Source organism: Danio rerio, chromosome 23 (genome assembly GCF_049306965.1).
Source record: "Danio rerio strain Tuebingen ecotype United States chromosome 23, GRCz12tu, whole genome shotgun sequence".
In the NCBI taxonomy this organism is placed as follows: domain Eukaryota; kingdom Metazoa; phylum Chordata; class Actinopteri; order Cypriniformes; family Danionidae; genus Danio; species Danio rerio.
The window spans coordinates 2,124,316-2,145,774 of NC_133198.1; the positions used below are offsets into that span (position 1 = coordinate 2,124,316).

Sequence of the window (21,459 nt, forward strand, 5' to 3'; positions counted from 1 at the left end):
ATGAGTGTATGGGTGTTTCCCAGTACTGGGTTGCAGCTATAAGGGCATTCTCTGTGCAAAACATATGCTGGATAAGTTGGGGGTTCATTCTGCTGTGGCAACCCCTGATAAATAAAGGAGCTAAGCTGAAAAGAAAACGAATGAATGAATGAATGAATGAAATAATGAATGAATGAATGAATGAATGAAATAATGAATGAATGAATGAATGAATGAATGAATGAATGAATGAATGAATGAATGAACGAATGAATGAATGAATATATCTATTTTACGTCCATTTAAATTTTGATTTATTAATATCCATGTTTATGCTTCACTTATTAAACTTTTTTTATGTCACTTCTGGTCCTCTTTTCACTTGTTTTAAGGAAAAACTCATTATTTTTTTACTAGAATCTTTAGATATTTCGACTTGAAACAAGACAATTCATTCGCAGTGTATGCAATGCTTTAAACCTATAACCACCTAAAAATACGAATTCTGTTATCATTTACTTCCCCTTCTGTCACTTCAAGACATAAATAGCATCAGTCAATTAATCACAAAACACACTTTGAAGAACATTGGCAAAAATATCTTCAGTATTTCATTGAATAAAGAAATCCAACCAGTCAGAAACTCCATCAAGGCCCTTTTAGGCTCGAAACATCACCTTTCAAATGTCTACCTTTCAGTGTCACGAATAGTGTTTAGTAACCACAAAGCGAAACGTTTGCTGACAGACCCGCTCCGTGTATGACTGTAATGACCAGAACACATCTGAGCTCTTTTAATGGACCGTTGAGGGTGATTCTTGAGCTCTTGGGTGGGATTTAGTTGCCTGTTCTTGGTGTGTGACCTTGAAAATATCCTTAACGCAACTCGCAGAGGACGACACACACACACACACAGATGGAAATGCAATTAAACTTCTGAGCGGTATTGGATATCTCCGCTGCTAAACACGATTCTGCTCAATGGGAAGCTCTTCGGCTAAACAAATTGCTCCCATTTCAGTCCGCCTCAACATTTGAGGCAGATTTCTCACAGGGAATCAGGAGGTACGAATTACTATGAACGCCAGCCAGTCAGTTTCGGCTGAAAATTACCAACGGGCAATAATAAAGCTGTCAAACTGTCTCTGCTACTTCATCTAATATGATAAAAACAAGGCGCCACAAGTGTCACATCACGTGATATAAAGCCAGTGTTGAGGTACTTTTGAAACACCATCTTTCCAAGTTATAAGCTACTAATAGTTTAAAGAGGACCTATTATGCAAAAGTCACTTTTATAAGAGGTTTACACAGCTGTGTGGCAGCAGTGTGTGCATCTAACCAGCTATTAATGGTCAAAATGAATTAATTTAAATTTGTTTTAATCAGACTTGATAAAAACAGTCTGCAGGAACACTTTGATTGACATTCTCCCTTTGTACATGTCAGATGAAGGCCCCGCCCACTAGTGACCATCTCTCCCAGTGCCGTGCAGAGACCTTTTGACGGGCAGGTGCTCGAAGTGAAGAATGAGCTGGGTGATCTCAAAGTAAAGAGTGGCAGTGATGGGGGTGGTTGGTGATTGCGAACTGCAGGGGGGGTGAAGTGGCTGTTTGCGAAGTGAAGAACGGGAGTAAGGGGGAGTTGTGGGTGTTGTAATCTCGAAGTGAAGAATGGGGGGGGGGTTGTGATTGCGAAGTGAATAGGGAAGGGGTGTTCGTAAAGTGAAAAGGGGGAGGGATGCTTCACAAAGTGAAGGGCGGGGGGTGATCGTGAAGAACGAACAGGGGGTGTTGGGGTGGTGCGGGGGCACTTTCATTTTAAGGAGCAAAAAAGGACAGGTGCTCAAGCACCCAATCCACGTGTCTGATCTCTCCCTCATTAGCATATAAAGCCCTAAATGGGAAGCAGCCATCCATTATTAGTTTTGAATCTGCCACTATGCTGACACACAGGCATCTTTAGCCCCGCCCTCATTTGAAAAGTGCACAGTCCCATTTGAATTTAAAGCGACAGTCATCAAAAATGGCTTCGAATGGATACAAAGAGTTCTAAAACATTACATGTGTGGCATTTTCATTCATTCATGGCTTGGTCCCTTTATCAATCTGAGGTCGCCACAGCGGAATGAACCGCCAACTTATCCAGCATATGTTTTACGCAGCGGATGCCCTTCCAGCTGCAACCCATCACTGGGAAACAACAATACACACTCATTCACACACACTACGGACAATTGAGCCTACCCAATTCACCTGTACCATGTCTTTGGACTTGGAACCAAAGAGCCTTCTGGGAAGTGCGTGCAAGTACATTTTTTGTAGTTTTGCTTAGCTCTAAAGCTGCACATACAAAACAATGCGCTATAAAAACAGTATTGTACCATCTTCACACGCTATACCGCTAATTGTTAGAACAAACATGTTGTTACTGGAAAAGCTGTAACATTTGAAAACAAGCGGACTACTGAGTGTTGACAATCCTGCTCAGATCGCACTGCTGAAGCTATGTAGTGGTTTTACCCAAAGTAATTGTCCAATTAAGTACTCACTGAAGTTTTATACAACTGTGGATAATCTGTCATGTTAAAAAATGTGCTCCGACTATAAATCTAAAGGATTTTTCCAGTGATGTTTTATGGCCATTTCAGCAAGGCTTTTCTCCTTCTTTTTGTGCAGCAGTGGGGATTCTGTTTTGATTCTGTTGTCAAGTAAATGTTATGTTTAGAAAAAAAAACTGTCTATGTGAGAACCTATAAAGATTTAAATACCATAGGGCAGGGTGGGGTAGGATGTGCCAGAGAGTAAACTGCATCACAAAAATGTAGATTTGTACTGCATAGATGTTTGTGTAATTCACCCAAAACTGCTCATTGAGTCTTCCATTATTTTATAAACACCGATTGAGATTTATTTTTTGTGTCCAAACTAAACCGAGTTCAAATGTTTCAAATATTTATAAAGATTAAATAAGTGATCTAGTGTGAATAGCATAGATAAACGCAAGTCTTCATGATTCTGGAAACAGTCTTAAAGTGATAGTTCACCCAAAGATGAACATTTCCTGATAATTGGCAGTGAATGGTTAAGTTTGTATTCATTTTTTATTTAAATTGAAAATTTGGTAGGTGAGGCAGTGGCGCAGTAGGTAGTGCTGTCGCCTCACAGCAAGAAGGTCGCTGGTTTGAGCCTCGGCTCAGTTGGTGTTTCTGTGTGGAGTTTGCATGTTCTCCCTGCCTTCGCGTGGGTTTCCTCCGGGTGCTCCGGTTTCCCCCACAGCCCAAAGACATGCAGGTGAATTGGGTAGGCTAAATTGTCTGTAGTGTATGAGTGTGTGTGTGAATGTTTGTGTGGATGTTTCCCAGAGATGGGTTGTGGCTGGAAGGGCATCCGCTGCGTAAAAACTTGCTGGATAAGTTGGCGGTTCATTCCGCTGTGGCGACCCCGGATTAATAAAGGGACTAAGCTGAAAAGAAAATGAATGAATGAAAATCCACATACAAACAAGGCAGATACAAAAGGCAAAATTACAGCATCATACCATGGTAATATTAGGTTATATTTAGGTCATCACATCAGTTAACCGAAATTCAATATCTACTCAGCACCTAAGTACAGCGTTATTTTTACATCCAATCAAACAACGTCAAATGACGTTGATATTTGGTTGATATTAGATCATGTTGGAAAGTGACCAAAAATCCAACGTCAAGCCAACATCTTAAATTAACGTCAAATTGACGTCAAATATTTACATTTATTTAAAATATTACTAAATATTTAGTAAAAATAATATACTAAAATCCAACGTCTGATTGATGTCATAGTGGTAACGTCCACACTACTTCAAGCTGTAACATCATTAGACGTTGATATTTGGTTGATTTTAGGTTGGACATTGACGTAAGCCTGACGTCAACTCGATTTTCATTTTTTTTTAAAAATGCAACGTCCCCACAATGTCGGGTTACAACGTCAATCTGACACCATGCTGACGTTCTGTGCATGCTGGGAAAAGTCCTGGCCCCTGATGATACACTGATGTCTTGTGAAGAGAAATGATTGTTCTGTGTAAGAAACGAAACATTATTTAAGAAAGAAAGGCACCTAACGTCATAGATGAACTGAAGGTGAGTAAATTAACTGGAAGTTATATACATATTTGATATATTATTTCATTCAACTTAAAAAAGGAAGTGCAGCAACCAGTTTTTAACGGTTGTTTAACAACATATATGTACAGTATTAGTAAAGTAAGGTCTGACTTTGCTTAGGTCACGGAAATAATGTGCTCAAAAACCTGAGTTATATCCTAAAACACATGCTGTGCCCCATATGGTCTAAAACCTGCAGGTGGGCAAATCTAAGCTTGTTTTTAATAAAACAAATATAAATATGGATATAATAAATAATACTGCTAATAATAATAACATTATACAAAAGCAAAATGTTATGAATGAACTGAAAAAGCCTCCCGAGATGAAGAAGACATAAAAGCAGTGATTTTTCATATTTATGTAGGCTAGAAAATAATATGTTTTGTAATATTTTAATCCTTTATATTTATATTCTATATCTATTCTTATTATATCCTATATATATCCTTAATGTTTAATTTTTTTCATATGTAAAGATATTTGCCTATTGCTCTCTTGTGTATATTAAGCAGTGTGTAAGTGAGACGCAACTCTGCGCTGGAGTTTAGACCGGGTTTGTTTTGGTCTATTGAAAAATCTATTATAGCTTCTCCAAATAGCAACGCGCCAGCAGTGCACCTCAGAACGCCTTCCTTTTTAGAGCAGAACGCCTATGAGCGCACATATGAGCGCTAATGCATTTGCTATTTAAACAGCGCAGCGCAACGCCTCAAAACAACTCTTGCGCCAAGCTGAAACTACCAAAAGACTACTGCGCTGCACCTTGCGCCGGGTGTATGATAGGGCCCTGTGTGTTTATGCATTGTTGTGCACGTGTGACAATGCACATACAATAAACATGTAAATCTTCTCCCTGATTAAAACAGGTGTGCTCAGCTGTAAATCTGACTTGCCCCAGAGCAGTGCTTTTGCCGGCAGCACTGAGCACAGATTTGACGCTGCAGTGGAAACATGCAGTTAGTGTCTTACTGAGAGAGCTGAAGCTGCGCAGCTCCAATCACAGCACTGATGGCTTATTTCCCCGTCAGATGCTTGGCAGTTGTAATCAGCTCATGCCAGTTTCTGAACGTATAGGGAAACTGTCTGCATGTGGATAGGACACTACAGAAAGCTGTCGAGCTTGTGCTTTCACAGAGAAAATCGTATTTGCAGGCTTTGCACATGACACGGCTGTATGAAGGGCCTGAAGGACACGGTCTGGTGCAAGGAAGAAAACTGGACATCTATTACACACACACACACACAATAATGGAGAGGGACTGAATCCAGGAAAGAGGTCTGTGACCAAAGTGTGTGTTTGTATAGCGGGCAGCGCAGGAAATCAAGTAAGGCCACGGAGATTTAAACTTAAATGAAACTTAAATTCATCGTGCGGTGGGGGAGCTTCGTTTTTTTTTCATTAGACATACAAAACTTCTCAATTCCTACATTAGTGTATTGAGAAAGGCGCATGTGTGTTATGTTTGCACAACATGATTAAGTCAGCATGAAACAAGTTGGTCTTTTCCCCCCTATTGTGACTTACAATTATTAGACCTCCTAATACATTTTAATTTTTATACTTTCCCCAATTTCTGTTGAACACAACGAGTTTTTTAACACATTTCTAAACAATAGATTTTATAACTCATCTCTAATAACTCATTTATTTTCTCTTTGCCATGATGACAGCACATAATATTTTACTAGATATTCTTCAAGACACTAGCTTTCAACTTAAAGTGACATTTAAAGGCGTAAGTAGGTTAATTAGGATAATTAGGCAAGTCATTGTATAACGATAATCTCAATTGGTGTTCATAATGTTTAGGGTGGAGCTATCAGTCATTTAGGGCGGGGCTATCAGTGGTTTAGAACAGGACTATCAGTCGTTTAGAGCAGAGCCATCAGTCATTTAGGGTGGGGCTATCAGTCGTCTTGGACAGGGCTAACAGTCGTGTAGGGTGGAGCTATCAGCCGTTTAGGGTGGAGCCTCCAGTCATGTAGACAGGGGCAATCAGTCATTTAGGATGAAGCGATCAGTCATTTAAGACTGGGGTATCAGCCGTTTAGGGTGGAGCAATCAGTCATTTAGGGAGGGGCTACCAATCATTTAGGACGGGGCTATCAGTCGTCTATGACAGGGCTAACAGTTTTTTAGGGTTGGGCTATTAACCGTTTAGGGAGGGGCTATTAGTCATTTAGGGAGGGGCTATTAGTCATTTAGGATGAAGTGATCAGTCATTTAGGGCGGGGTTATCTGTCATTTAGAACGGGGATATCAATTATTTAGGGCGGGGCTAGCCATTGTTTAGGACAGGGCAATCAGTCATTTAGGGTGGGGCCATCAGTTGTTTAGGGCGGAACTATCAGTCATTTAGGGTGGGGCCATCCTTCTTTCAGCATAGACCTATCGAGGTGCATCTCATTTCTGCTCTGCCTTCATCCGTGTCAATCTTCCTTCATTTTATTACCCAAATCCATCTTTCAACAATCCAGTCGGTTCCCAAAGAACAAAATCCTGCATCACCCTACTTTTGTTTTCTCATTTCAGGATTGTTTCCATTGGATGCACGTCACAATCAAGAAAAAAAACACAATTTTAACTTTCATGGCGACTTTAAAATAAATAAAAAATCTGTCTCTGTGTTGGTGTTTGAGAGCAAGATAGTGTCCAATAAAAAATAAAAAAGTACGTAGAAGAGCCAAACAGGTTTGGATTTAACTCTACCTATGGGACAATTTTTACAGAACCGTTAGCATTTCCTCTGGAGAGAGAGAAACAGATGCAGATGATGCTCCTGCTGAAGGCAAACCCTGAGCGCTGCGACTGGAAAGAGTCCTGCGCTGATAACTGCTGATGAGTGAACGCCGACAGGAGGAAGTGTCTGCTTTACCTCAACTTTAGGCCTAGAGAGTGACGATAGCCTTTTTTCCCAGAGCGTCCGATGTTGGTTTGGTGGAGCGGTGGAAGCTTGGGACGCTTTCCAAACGTAAGAACATTAAACCTGCGCTGTGGTTCTTCACCTACCTCTTTGAGTCAGAAAATCGAATTACCGTCATTTGTCGCTCTGGACTCGCTCTGCCAAGCCGGAGTGCTGCGGTTTTGTTGAAAAACATCTAGAAAGTGGTATATGTTTTCAAAGGGACGCCCCCACACTCAAAACGATGAATCTTTGGAGAAAATGGAGCCGGAAGAGTGAAGAGAAGCTCGGTGCTGTGACTTCTGTGGTGATTTTGAAGACTACGACGATGATGATGATGATGATGATGATGAAGATGCACGTTTAATATTTCTCAGGACTTTTTTTTTTTTGCAGAAGGAACCCTGACGCCAGCAGAAAGGTCGGGCAGTCTGCTCTCCACAATTCTTAAATTTCACGAGGGCCAGAGGGATGAGCTTGTGAAACAAAAGACGACCTTTCTGAACACACACCAGCGGAAAACCTTACGAACATCAACATGAAGCCCACCTCCTACTGAGAGACACAGAGAAGGACGGCATACAAGAGCTGACCAGAGACCAAAACTAAATTTCCTTCAGTTTTTTGAACACACATATATATATATATATATATATATATATTATTTTTTATTTATTTTCTTTTTTCAAAAATGATGAAACTTAATGCTAACCATGTTAATTTTGTTAGCTCACAATGCTAGTTCTGTGGTAAACAGTTCATCTGTGCATGTCATTAGGAACAAAACAAAAGTCTGCCCTTATCTTTAATTGAAATATGAAAATGCTCTTCAGGTTTATGTTCAGTTAAATTCTCAGATTGGGTCAGTCTGAGGTATTGGGCGGGGCTAACACACTTAACCACGCCCCCTCTAGCTGTCAGTTTAGACAACAAACTGAAATGGTGAGCAGGAGGAGTCTGTTAGGTTGTAATAACTCTTCCCAAACCCAAAATGACACGCCTACTTTACTACATCCAATCACTTTGCATTAGATAAAAACAAGCCACACCCACTGTTTTCTCAATTAATATTCTGTAAGAACTGCGTCACAATACTGAAAAAGCAAATAGTCGCAGCTTCTGGTTCATGTGGACTTTAGCACAGTTTGAAGCTATCAATTGGATATTCAATTGGTCATCTGCTATATCATTTGAAACCAATGACTAAGATTCAGCAGGCAAAATATCCAATTGATAGCTTCAAACTGTGTTAAAGTCTGCATGAACCAGAAGCTGCGACCACTTTTTTTTGTATTGTGACAGTTTTTGAAGAAAGCAGTGGGTGTGGCTTGTTTTTTTCTACTGTGAGCTGATTGGATGTAGTAAAGTAGGTGTTTCATTCAGAAAAATAGGGAAAATGGTTTGTGGAGAGTTATTACCAGGGCCGGCGCGTCCATAGAGGCAACCTAGGCAGTCGCCTAGGGCGGCAGAATAGAGAGGGCGACGTCCCCGACACTACCCTCACCACTCGCGCCCACAGTTATATCCGCGTCTAGGGCGGCAGAATAGAGGGGGCGATATCCATGACACTACCCTCACCACCCGCGCCCTCAGTTATATCAGCGTCTAGGGCAGCAGAATAGAGAGGGCGGCGCCTGTGACAGCTCACCCCCCCCACCACCCCCGCTTTCACTTTAGGGTTGAAGGCGGCGAGACCGTCCTTTGCCTAAAGCGGCAGTTCAGCTTCCTCCGGCCCTGGTTATTACAACCTAACAGACTCCTTCAGCTCACCTTTTCTGTTTGTCGTCAAAACTGACAGTTGGAAGGGGCGTGGTTAAGTATGTTATCCCCCGCCCAATACCTCAGACAGACCTACTCCAGGGTACATGCGGAAATCTAAAGGTAATTTCAATACCTTTTTAAGACTTTTTAAAGACCTTCTCAGAATATTTTAAGACCTCATCGCCACCAAGTTCTAATTAGTATCAAACATTTACCTTAATCAACAGCTATTAATATTACTCTGTTGTTTTCAGTGACAGGCTTCAGCCACCGTTTAAACCCGTCTTTCTCCAAACAGGAGTACGCAAACTTACATTTTCCCATTTTGCCATCTGTTTCGCTCTATGGTTTTGCTACATGTAGTCACATCACCTTCCCACATTTGTCACAAATTACTTAGCTTGGCTGGTGGCTCGAGCACGCTGTTGTTAATCTTAAGAAGAAATTAAATATGCTGATGCTTTTTTGGAGTCAAACACTTTGGACAACGCTTGAACAAAATTTAAGACCACGTAAAAACATGATTAAGGGCTCTATTTTGACGGTCCATGCGCAGAGCGCAAAACGCAGGGCACAAACGCTTTCAGGGCGTGTCAGGACGCATTTTTGCTAATTTAAGGACGGGAAAATCCGCTTTGCGCCGTGGCGCATGGTCTAAAAGGGTTGAGTTTATTTTCTTAATGAGTTATAGGTGTGTTTTGAGAATAAACCAATTAGAGTCTCATCTCCCATTACCTTTAAGAGCCAGCTGTGTCACGCCAAGAGCGCATTCGCTATTTACAGGACGCAAAGTAAGTCTAAGTGGAAAAAATGAGCATTTCACAAGCAAACAGTTAACAGTTAATAGTTATTAATAGAAAACTGTTAAACAGCATCTACTGCGTGAGAATGAGAGGTAATGGATCTACTTTCACATTCGCTCTTGTAATAAATAATTCTATAAATAAATACTTTTGTTTGTTAAGCGCAAATATTCGTTTCAAAACTATTTCTAAATTCAGTTCTAATTTCCAGCAAACAATTAAATGAACAATAATAGCAAAATGAGCTCAAAAGAGTTATATCTTAAAACACATGCTGTGCCCCATATGGTCTAAAACCTGCAGGTGGACAAATCTAAGCTTGTTTTTAATAAAACAAATATAAATATGGATATAATAAATAATACTGCTAATAATAATAACATTATACAAAAGCAAATTGTTATGAATGAACTGAAAAAGCCTCCCGAGATGAAGAAGACATAAAAGCAGTGGTTTTTCATATTTATGTAGGCTAGAAAATAATATGTTTTGTAATATTTTAATCCTTTATATTTATATAATATATATATATATATATATATATATATATATCCTTATTATATCCTATATATATCCTTAATTTTTGAATTTTTTCATATGAAAAGATATTTGTGTATTGCTCTACATCTTGTGTGTATTAAGCAGTGTGTAAACGAGGCGCAACTCTGCGCCGGAGTTTAGACCGGGTTTGTTTTGGTCTAATGAAAAAACTAATATAGTTTCTTAAAATAGCGACGCGCCAGCAGTGCGCCTCAGAACGCCTTCCTTTTTAGACCAGAACGCCTATGAGCGCACAAATGAGCGCTAATGCATTTGCTATTTAAACAGCGTAACGTAACACCTCAAAACAACTCTTGCGCCAAGCTGAAACTACCAAAAGACTACTGCGCTGCACCTTGCGTCACACTGCGCCGGGTGTATGATAGGGCCCTAAGACTTTTTAATACCTTTTAAGGACCTTAATTTTCTCGTAATTGATTTATCAACTTTTAATAATTTTTAAGACCCTGCGGACTCCCTGTAATCAGAGAATTTAACTGAAAACAATCAGGAAGTGCATTTTCAGATCTCAATTAAAGATCACAAGGGCGGACTACTGTTTTTGTCCTAATGACATGCACAGATCAATTGTTCAACGCAGAACTAGCAAGGTGAGCTAACAAAATCAACATGGCTAGTGTTGATTTTATGTGTAAGTGATTTCTGAACATCTTCCAACACCTGATTTGCATAAATCCTTTAGTGTTACCAATGTGAACTGTTTCAGTCTAAGACAGAGCTATTGGGAAAGGACCGACAGATAGATGGCATGACCAAGGAGACAGATTAAGGAGGAAATGGAAGAGCGAAAGGTAAGAAGTATGAGCGATAAGAGGAGATTAATTAATGGAGGGATGATCTGACCTTGCGGTGCTCCTGCAGGTTGAGTGAGGATGAGCACTTCTTATTACAGATGGTGCACACCAACTTCCTGCGAGCACCACCTACACACACACACACACGCACACACAGATCATACATCACATGATGGCATGAGGAGATGCTAATGGAGACACTGCATCAGCTCAAAATAAACATCAGGAAGCTCTTAACATAAATCTGCTCCTGCTTCAGCATCAACTACACCAGCAAAAGACAAACACAGCTATATTTAACAAGGGTTGAAGGTCAGCTTAAGTGTATTTCCTGTAAAAAACAAAGGGGAAGTGGATACAAAATCCCTCAATAACAGTTCTTAAAGCACTGGAATTTTAAAAGGCTTCAAAATGGCCATAATCTACACTTTGAAGCCTTTTACTTTGTAATAAATCCACTTTAATGTTAGTCCAGGTTGCTCCTGCAAAAAACACTGTAGAAATTTAAAAGTGTCATAGACTTAAAATCTGGACAGATCTAGATGAAGCTGATTAATAGGAGTTCACTATATAGAAATGGCCACACGGTGAACCTCAAAAACCAGTGTTTCCTCATTCTCATGTAAATCCTGTGTGTAAAATCCCAATGGAAACAGCACTAGATCATTATTATGCATGCTCGAGGTTGCATTTGATTAGCCACAACATACATTCATTCATTTTCTGGTCGGCTTAGTCCCTTTATTAATCCGGGGTTGCCACAGCGGAATGAACCTTCAACTTATCCAGCAGTGGATGCCCTTCCAGCCGCAACCCATCTCTGGGAAACATCCACAAACACATTCACACACACTCTCATACACTACGGACAATTTAGCCTACCCAATTCACCTGTACCGCATGTCTTTGGACTGTGGGAGAAACCGGAGCACCCGGATGAAACCCAAGCGAAGGCAGGGAGAACATGCAAACTCCACACAGAAACGCCAACTGAGCCGAGGTTCGAACCAGCGACCTTCTTGCTGTGAGGCGACAGCACTACCTACTGCACCACTGCCTCGCCAAGCCACAACATTTCCTAGTTAATGATTAAAACAATAAAAAAAAGTTTCAGAACTTTTTTATTATTGCTCGTTCCGACCACAGTTGTTCCCAAGAGTTTGATTATTGCGGTTCCTGGATTTTCAATTATTGAAAATCGCGACGACGTGGGGCCCCCTAACCCCCCGCCGTGCGTGCCCTGCGGGCCCGTCCGCTACGCCACTGACACAGAACATCAAACTCTTTCTAAACAGCGAGAAAAATCCTGTTTTCCCATGTCTTCTTTAAAACAAACACACACACACACACACACACAAATCATTTATATAGTGTTAAACACTTCCACAAGCTCGCAGTAAATGGTTGAGCTTTATTCTGTTTGGATCCATTTTGTCAAATGACTGATTGAGATGCACGTGGCCAAAATCTCCAGGCATAATTACTGACAATAATACTGAAAACATTCAGATAGATGCTTTCATCAGCCGATTAGGGGGTCTTTGACTAATTTCCTCCGATGTCTGCGCTTCTGGCAGAGAGAGACAGAGAGTCTGCTGAAAAGAGGAGTGTGGAGGGCGAGCGAGCGCTGAACGGTTATCTGACACACACACACGCACACACACATAGCGGATGAGGAGCGGATCAGAAAGCAGAGATTAATGAAGACGTTAAACAGTCCATGATTAGACTCTAATTACAGACGGCTAATTTCACACTCGCCAACGCGCGTATGTATGTGTGTACAGGTTTATGTGGTTTAGAAGACACAAGATTGTATAACAACACGGGTATGACTCTATTAAGGTTGTTTACGAGGACATACATTGTGTCCTCATAATTCAAAGCACTTTAAAATCATTCATGTCTCTTGTGTCCTTGTGTCAGCATGTGTAGGTGTGTGCATAAGTGTTTGTGTGTGTGCTTATGTGTGCATATGCGCATATGTGTGTATATGTGTGTGTGTGCCCGCACGTTTGTGTTTGTGCATGCAAGTGTGTGCATATGTGTGTGCGCATATGTGAATGTACAGTTGTGTGTGCATATGTGTGTGTGTATATGTGTATATGTATGCGTGTATGTGAGCAGGTGTGTGTGCATGCATGTCTGTCCATGTATATGCGCATGTGTGTGTAATGTATGTGTGCATATGCTTGCGTGTAAGCGTGTGTATATGTTTGTGTGTGCATGCATATGTGAGCGTATGCGCATATGTGTGTGTTTGCGCGTTTGAGTGTGTGCATGCAAATGTGTGCATAAGTTTGTGTGTATGCGCATATGCGCATGTGTGTATATGTGCATGTTTGTGTGTGTGTGCATTTGTGTATGTTTGTGTGTAAGCGTGTGTATGCTCATGTGTGCGCATGCGCATACGTGTGTGTGTGTGTGTGCGTTTGTGTACATGCAAGCGCATGCATATGTGTGTGTGTACATGTGTATATGTATGCGTGTATACCCGCATGTGTGTGTGCATGCATGTCTGTGCATGCATATGTGTGTGTATATGCATTTGTGTGTGCATGCAAGAGCATGCATATGTGTGTGTGTATATGTGTATATGTATGTGTGTATGTGCGCATGTGTGTGTGCATGCATGTCTGTACATGCATATGTGTGTATGTGTGCATATGCTTGTGTGTGTGCTCATGTGTGCGTATGCACCTATGTGTGTGTGTGTGTGCATTTGTGTATGCATGCAAGCGCGTGCATATGTGTGTGTATATGTGTATTTGCGCATGTGTGTTTGTGCATGCATGTCTGTACATGCATATGTGTGTGTATGTGTGCATATGCTTGTGTGTGTGCTCATGTGTGCGTATGCACCTATGTGTGTGTGTGTGTGCATTTGTGTGTGCATGCAAGCGCGTGCATATGTGTGTGTATATGTGTATTTGCGCATGTGTGTTTGTGCATGCATGTCTGTACATGCATATGTGTGTATGTGTGCATATGCTTGTGTGTGTGCTCGTGTGTGCGTATGCACCTATGTGTGTGTGTTTGTGCATTTGTGTGTGCATGCAAGCGCGTGCATATGTGTGTGTGTATATATGTGTGTGTGCACGCACGTGCGCATGTGTGTGTGCATGCACGCCTGTACATGCAAGTGTGTATATGTGTGCATATGTTTGTGTGTGTGTATGTATGTGTGCGTGCATATGCTTGCGTGTGCATATGTGTGCAGATGCTTGTGTGCACATGTGTGTGTGCGACTAACCTATATGGATGTTGCCTTTGTGTTTCTTGAGTGCGTCTTTACTCTTGAATCTCTTCCCACAGCTCTCCGCCTTACAGATGAAGCGTTCGTCTCCTTTACACGCCTCTTTATGCTGCAGGAAACTGAACACACACACACAACTTCTGGATTCAAATCAACTCACAATGCTGTCTGCATTTCGTCTTGCTCTTGTCATGAGACACACATCCATATGACACGCAGGAGTGCAGTACCTGGACTGTGAGCTGAAGGAGCCGTGACACAGGACACACTGATAAGCTTTAGAAGGGTCTCCTGATGAAGAAGAGCTCTCTGTACAGTGAAGGAGACTACACACACACACACACACACACACACACAGGACATCAGCATTACTGTTTGTGTGCGTATGTGAGTCTGTGTGCATTTGTGTGTGAAAGTGATTGCGTGTATGAGAATAAAATTGTGTTTGTTAGTGTGTGTGTGTGTGTGTGTCTGTGTGTGTGTGTGTGTGTGTGTATTTGTTTGTGTTTGTGTGATTGTTTCTGTGTGTTTGAGCGAGTAAGCATTACAGCACATGACACTGAGTGTGCATGTGTGTGTTTATGTATGCGTGTTGTACATACTGTATGCATGTATATATGTATGTTTGCGTGTGTTTGTTTGCGTGTATGTGTGTGTGTGTGGTACTGACTGGCGCTGCAGGGCTTGTCTGACGGGAAACTCTTTTCCGCAGGATCGACACTTAAACTCTTTGTCTTCAGCACTTCCTCTGTTGTGGAGGCTCTGGAGATGCTCTGCTAGCACGTCTTCACTGGGGAAGCTGCTCTCGCACAGCAGACATGGGTAATCCTCCTTTTTGATCATCAGCTCTACACATACACACACACACACACACACACATTGGTGAACTATATGAGTTTTGCAAATAATGAACTTTCCGAGGCAGCGCCGCTCATTGCTGTCAGTTCCACAGCAGTGCACCAATCAGAAGAACTCGGAGGTGGGACAACCTTTGCAAGTTTGTGTGTGTGTGCTTATGTGTGTATATGTGTGTGTGTGCGCGCGCACGTTTGTGTTTGTGCATGCAAGTGTGTGCCTATGTGTGTGTGCATATGTGAATGTACAGTTGTGTGTGCATGCATGTCAGTCTATATATATGCGCATGTGTGTGTAATGTATGTGTGCATATGCTTGCGTGTAAGCGTGTGTATATGTTTGTATGTGCATGCATATGTGTGCGTATGCGCATATGTGTGTGTTTGCGCGTTTGAGTGTGTGCATGCAAATGTGTGCATAAGTTTGTGTGCATGAATGTGTGTGCATGTATATGCGCATGTGTGTGTATGTGCAAATGTTTGTGTGTGTGTGTGCATTTGTGTATGTTTGTGTGTAAGCGTGTGTATGCTCATGTGTGCACATGCGCATATGTGTGTGTGTGTGTGCATGCAAGCGCATGCATATGTGTGTGTATATGTATGCGTGTATGTGTCTGTACATGCATATGTGTGTGTATGTGTGCATATGCTTGTGCGTGTGCTCCTGTGTGCGTATGCACCTATGTGTGTGTGTGCATTTGTGTGTGCATGCAAGTGCGTGCATATGTTTGTGTGTATATGTATGTGTGTATGTGCGCATGTGTGTGCATGCATGTCTATACTATATGAGCTTTGCAAATAATGAACTTTCAGAGGCAGCGCCGCTCATTGCTGTCGGTTCCACAGCAGTGCACCAATCAGAACTCAGAGGTGGGACAACCTTTGCAAGTTTCTGTTTCCAGATGCTCAGTGGTTGTCTCCAGATACCTTCATGATTTTTTAAACCATGGTAAACCATTGGGCCTTAAGTTTTTAGAAGCAAAAATCCCTTCGGTGGAAATGAGCCCTTATGTGCTTTCACACGTGTAGTACATTTCCTCTGGTCCAGTCCAAAGTTAAAAACTAGCATTGTACACTTTTCTGCCATTTATGAAGCGAATTATTTGAAACAAACGTTAAAGAGTTCACACTTAGCTGATGATTAATAATAAGTGTGTTTGGCATGCTGTCCTAGGAGAGAGCCCTGAGTTCATAAGATCCTCAAGCCTGGGGCTTCCTCCTATTTGCAAGGCGAGATGGGAGTTTGAGCTCAAGTAGATCTGGAGAACGCCCCTGCTGTAGTAGCTAATGAACAGATAGTGATTGCGCTTAAGAGATAACTACTTACTAGAAGCAAATCTATGGTGCCGATTTGGTTTAGTTAATTAAGTTCATGTTTTTGGACAGTGGGAGGAAACTGGGGAACCCGGGGGAAACCACTGTGAGCATGAGGAGAACGTGTAAACTCGGCACCGAAACGTCGGCTGGCTTGATAAGGACTGGAACCAGTGACGATTGCTGTGAGGCAATGGTGCTAACCACTGGGCCACTGTACCACCTATCAAGGAATAGAGGAGGAGTAGGGGTGGAAGGGGTGGAATCGTCTGATTGGTGAATCATTAATTGAGTAAGGCGGGACCGGCTGTGTTCAATCATAAGCACGTGACCCTTATTTATTTATTATTTCTTTATTGCCACTTCAGTATCTTATGGCTATTTCGTGGCAAAATGGATACAATGTGATTAAACATGATAAAAATGAATTCGTATTACAATAAAAAGTTACTCAGACAAATATATAGGATAGAATTAAATAAAACTCACACAAAAATATTCTCAAAGTTAAATATGATATTTCAGTTCAATTTTTGATAAATAATTAAAGATTCTCCCTGGTGGGACCTTTTTAAAAATGTCCAAAGTTATCTCCTTAAAAAAAAAAATTGTCTGATGCAGGGTTCAACGCTAAGGATTTTTTCTACTGGGCCGATCGGGTCCAGTGGTTGAGATTTTTACTTGCCCTGCCGAAGTTTTCACTGGCCCCACCAAAAAAAAAAAAAAAAGTTTATAGCTATTTCTTAGTCACATATTTTAAATTATGTGGCAAAATTATGTCTGTGAATCTAGAATTTAAACATTTTAAAAATGTTAATAAATGTAAAATTTAAAATTCAAGATTTTATGCAAATGAGCAGTATGGTATTTTATTGCAATTCAAAATTATTTTTGTAAAAATGACTTGCCAAACTGATGACAAAGTTGTTACCAGGTTACGAAAAAAAATAAGGTGCTCATCCTTACTGACCAATAGGGGCCAGTGACAATCCTGTCTACTGTCTCAAGGGTCTTACACGCTAGCCACTGGACAGTCCTTATTGTTGAGCCCTGTGATGGTATTCAAACTTCCACAATCCAACAAAATATGTTTTATGGTAGGAGCAGCCTGGCAGTAAATACACTTAGGAGGTGCTTCATTAAGTAGTATATACAAATGAGTCAACCTATGTCCAATTCAACATCTAGTATAGAGAGTTTGATCATGCCTGGTGTCAAAATGATCATTTGCCAAGTGTCTTTCGTTTATTTTTAGGTTAATTTCCTAAGCAAAATTGTCCGTAGTGTATGAGTGTGAATGAGTGTGTGTGGATGTTTCCCAGAGATGGGTTGCGGCTGGAAGAGTACCCGCTGCATAAAAACGTGCTGGATAAGTTGGCGGTTCATTCCACTGTGGTGACCCTGGATTAATAAAGGGACTAAGCCGAAAAGAAACTGAATGAATGAATAAATCAAGTCAGGTAGTCTGAACAGCACAGTGATCTGCCTATGTTTTAAGTCATGTAGTGAGAACTAGGCCTTTAGAGAGCCACTGAACACACACCTGTGTCTGCACTGAGTTGTTTGCTGTCTTTACTGTTCTCGTCTTCATCTTTGATGTCCTGCTCTTCCTCCAGATCCTCCTCTTCCTCCTCCATATCACTGTCCAGGTAACCAATCAGCAGCTCCGTGTCCGTCTCGATGTCATCAACCGCCAGATAAAAGATATTCTCTCCATCCTGTGAACACACACACACACACAGAGTGAGAGAAAGCACATTGAGATATATTAAACGGGTCAGAAAAGACAATATGCAGATTTTTAAAAGTTAAAATCAGCTTGTTATGCTGCTTGATGTTGCACTGGTGATTTAGTATTAGCTTTTTCTGTGTATCAGCAAATGGGAGGATGTTTGGGGATACATTTTAAATCTTATTTTGACACATATTTTGGAAAATGCTTTGTCAGTTGTCAAAAATTCAACAATGCACAAATTTAAAGGCAAATTTACTACCCTTTTGTTGTGTTGGGGGCTGTTATTGCCCCTTTGACTTCCATTATAATCACATTTATTTATTGCAAAGCCATGACTCCATATAGTCATGCATTCTTCACTGTTGCTGGTTTTCTCTGTTGGGAAGAGATACAGCTTGCCATTTTGACTGTTGATTATCAGTTGCAGTGCAAAGAAAGCTTAGTGTCTGGCTTTTATATTGTGTATAGAGTGTGTGTGAGTGTGTGAGTGTGTTAGAATTACATTTGGTTGATTTTAGGTTATGTTGCAAAGTGACTAAAATTCAACGTCTGATTGACGTAATAGTGGTAACGTCAAGCCGTAACATAACTAGACGTTGATATTTGGTTGATTTTAGGTTGAACATTGCCGTATGCCTGACCTTGGGTTCTGACATCAACCCGATTTTCATTTTCAACCTAAATGCAACGTCCCTGCGCCGTTGGGGCGTCAAACTGACGTCATGTTGACGTCCTGTGCCTGCTGGGATAGTAAACATATTAAGTGTATTTATGTACGCACATTATATTTCGTTTTTATACAACTGATGATCAACAGTAAATATTACGTATAAATTGTACCTCTTTTGTTTACAATCAAATATGCCGTTATAATGGCGTAAATTGAACAAGTCAATTTGAACAATACACAAGGTTAAGATCACACTGCAAAAATTAGTACACCCTAATTGATGAATAATTTGGGAAAAAACTATGAAATACAATTTTGATAAAGAAAAAACAATATTTTCTCTATAATAACGATAATTTTTCAGTACATGATGCAGAGCTAAAGAGGACCTCATACTGTGCCGACTTTGACCGCTAACGTGATACAATGGGAATAAACCGAATCAGATGTGTAATGGTCGAGGTGTGCTTGACACTGAACAGACAGCAGAACCGAGAGCCGCTGGGAGCTGCAATCACACATTCACACAAGATCAACTCAGCTTCCTGATTGAGGTCAAAGGGCAAACACTCCAACCCCTGTTTAATGGCCTTATCAGACCTCCACTTCCTCAAAGGTCACGCAGAAGTTGCTGTACATTATGTTCAAATCACAGTCTGAGATTCATCCGCAGGGAGATGCGGAGAGTGAGGAAACACAGACGCTGTGCTCTTGATTTTGCTGTAATGACCGTCAGATCGTTTCAAATTCACGCTGTATGAAGCAGAACTGGATGAAATATCAGCTCACGGACACAGGGGGATATCTCTGCATGCGTCTATCCATAAAACATGATCATAATGTAAAATACAATTTTATTTAAATAATTAAAGGTGTGTTGAAGAACCATAAATGACTAGCATTAGTCTAATATAAATCAAGGATGGCAATTTATTAAATAAAATAAATTTAACATAGGACGTTAGTCTTGATTTTGGATCTGCCACTATGCTGACACATGGACATTTGTAGCTCCGCCCTCTTTTGAAAAAAAAACACATTTGGCAAATAGTATAAAAGGTATATACAAATATACAAATGCCTTATGTTTATGTGTTGTTTTAAGGTAAAGTGTAGAATTACAACAGTAATTAACATTAAAGAGGTAGTTTACCGTTTATTAAAGTCCTGTTAAACATTTGAACATACACATGCTATTCAGCGTGTTATTACATGCGTGTAGTTACACCAGTATTACACAAGTCAATACAATGTACCAGTTTGTACATACACTGTAGTTACATACTACACATCTGGTTATCATGTAAGTTCACTGGTATAAGCGACAATATAAAGTGGGAACATTTTTTTACCCGTTATAAAATAATAAAAAGATAAATAAATAAATAAATAAATAAATAAAATAAAACAAAAGAAAATAAAATAAAAAACTAAATAAAATAAAAAATTAAAAAATAAATTAAAAAATAAAATAAAAAATAAATAAAATAAAACAAAATAAAATAAAATAAAATAAAACTAAACTAAATAAAATAAACAACTAAAATAAAACAAAATTAAATTAAATAAAAAACTAAATAAAATAAAACAAAATAAAATAAAATAAAAAACAAAATAAAATAAAACAAAATAAAATAAAATAAAATAAAATAAAATAAAATAAAATAAAATAAATAAATAAAATAAAATAAAATAAAACTAAATAAAATAAAAGAACAAAATAAAATAAAATAAAATAAAACAAAAAAAAATAAAATAAATGAAAATAAAATACTTTATTGGAAATAAAATCAACACGTTTAACTTTACAAATCAAACACATATTTCTATTCCATTTGTTGTTGCAATCATTTCTACAGTGAACCCTCCAGCGTGCTCCTGCATGTTTTATCACAAAATGTTTGCCTCTGTATGTGCTGATATGAGATCAGTCATTCCACAACTGCAGCATTATTCCCGTAATTCAGGAGGTGTTAAAGCTGCATTAACACAGACTGTAATAACAGCGATATTTGGTTGCTAACTTGCTGCTGAAGAGCCGTATGTGAAACTCATTTAAACATTTGTGCCTACATGCGTATATGCCCTCATATCTGTGTGTGTGTGTGTGTGTGTGTGCGCGTGTGTGTTTGTTATTCATCTAAGGCTCATTACACTCCTCTTATCTCTGCTCTCTGGTGTTTTTCAAACGCTCTTCAACACTACAAGACATAACAAATAACCGAGCCCATGATATGCCTTCTGCTGTCTGTCTGCATCTGTTTCAGAGCTGCTGTCATACTCTGTGGCTTTGCTCCAAAACCTAGCAAGTGCCCTACATAGACAGCACTAGAAGGAATCAGAAGCGTGCTCCCTATGCGAAGGCAAGGAAGGAAAAAAGAAGGAAAGAACATGTACTATACTATAAGTAATAACATCGGATATAATGTGAAGTAGGCATCACGGTGGCGCAGTGGGTAGCATGATCGCCTTACAGCAAGAAGGTCACTTTAGTTTACCCGTTTCGAACCCTAGACCAGGGTCGTAATGCTACATATTGCTGTAATAATACTGAGCGCATGCTGGTTTGCACTGATAAATTAAACATAGGCTGTAGTTTGGACTGTGACTCGAGTCACAGTTCAAAATAGCCTAAAGCAGGTCACACACCAGAAGCGCCGCTCAGCGAGAAGT

General features: G+C 40.1%; 1 protein-coding gene across 6 annotated transcripts in view; it reads right to left on the reverse strand.

The window, feature by feature from the left end:
* prdm5 (PR domain containing 5) overlaps nucleotides 1–21,459 on the reverse strand; it is a 114,199-nt gene that overhangs the window by 83,505 nt on the left and 9,235 nt on the right. For all 6 annotated transcript variants that reach the window (XM_073938256.1, XM_073938254.1, XM_073938255.1 and 3 more), the window contains 5 exon segments: nucleotides 17,925–18,099; nucleotides 14,884–15,061; nucleotides 14,444–14,539; nucleotides 14,211–14,332; nucleotides 11,007–11,086 (listed from right to left, as the gene is read on the reverse strand). In XM_073938256.1, the coding sequence (XP_073794357.1) occupies nucleotides 11,007–11,086; nucleotides 14,211–14,332; nucleotides 14,444–14,539; nucleotides 14,884–15,061; nucleotides 17,925–18,099 (651 nt within the window).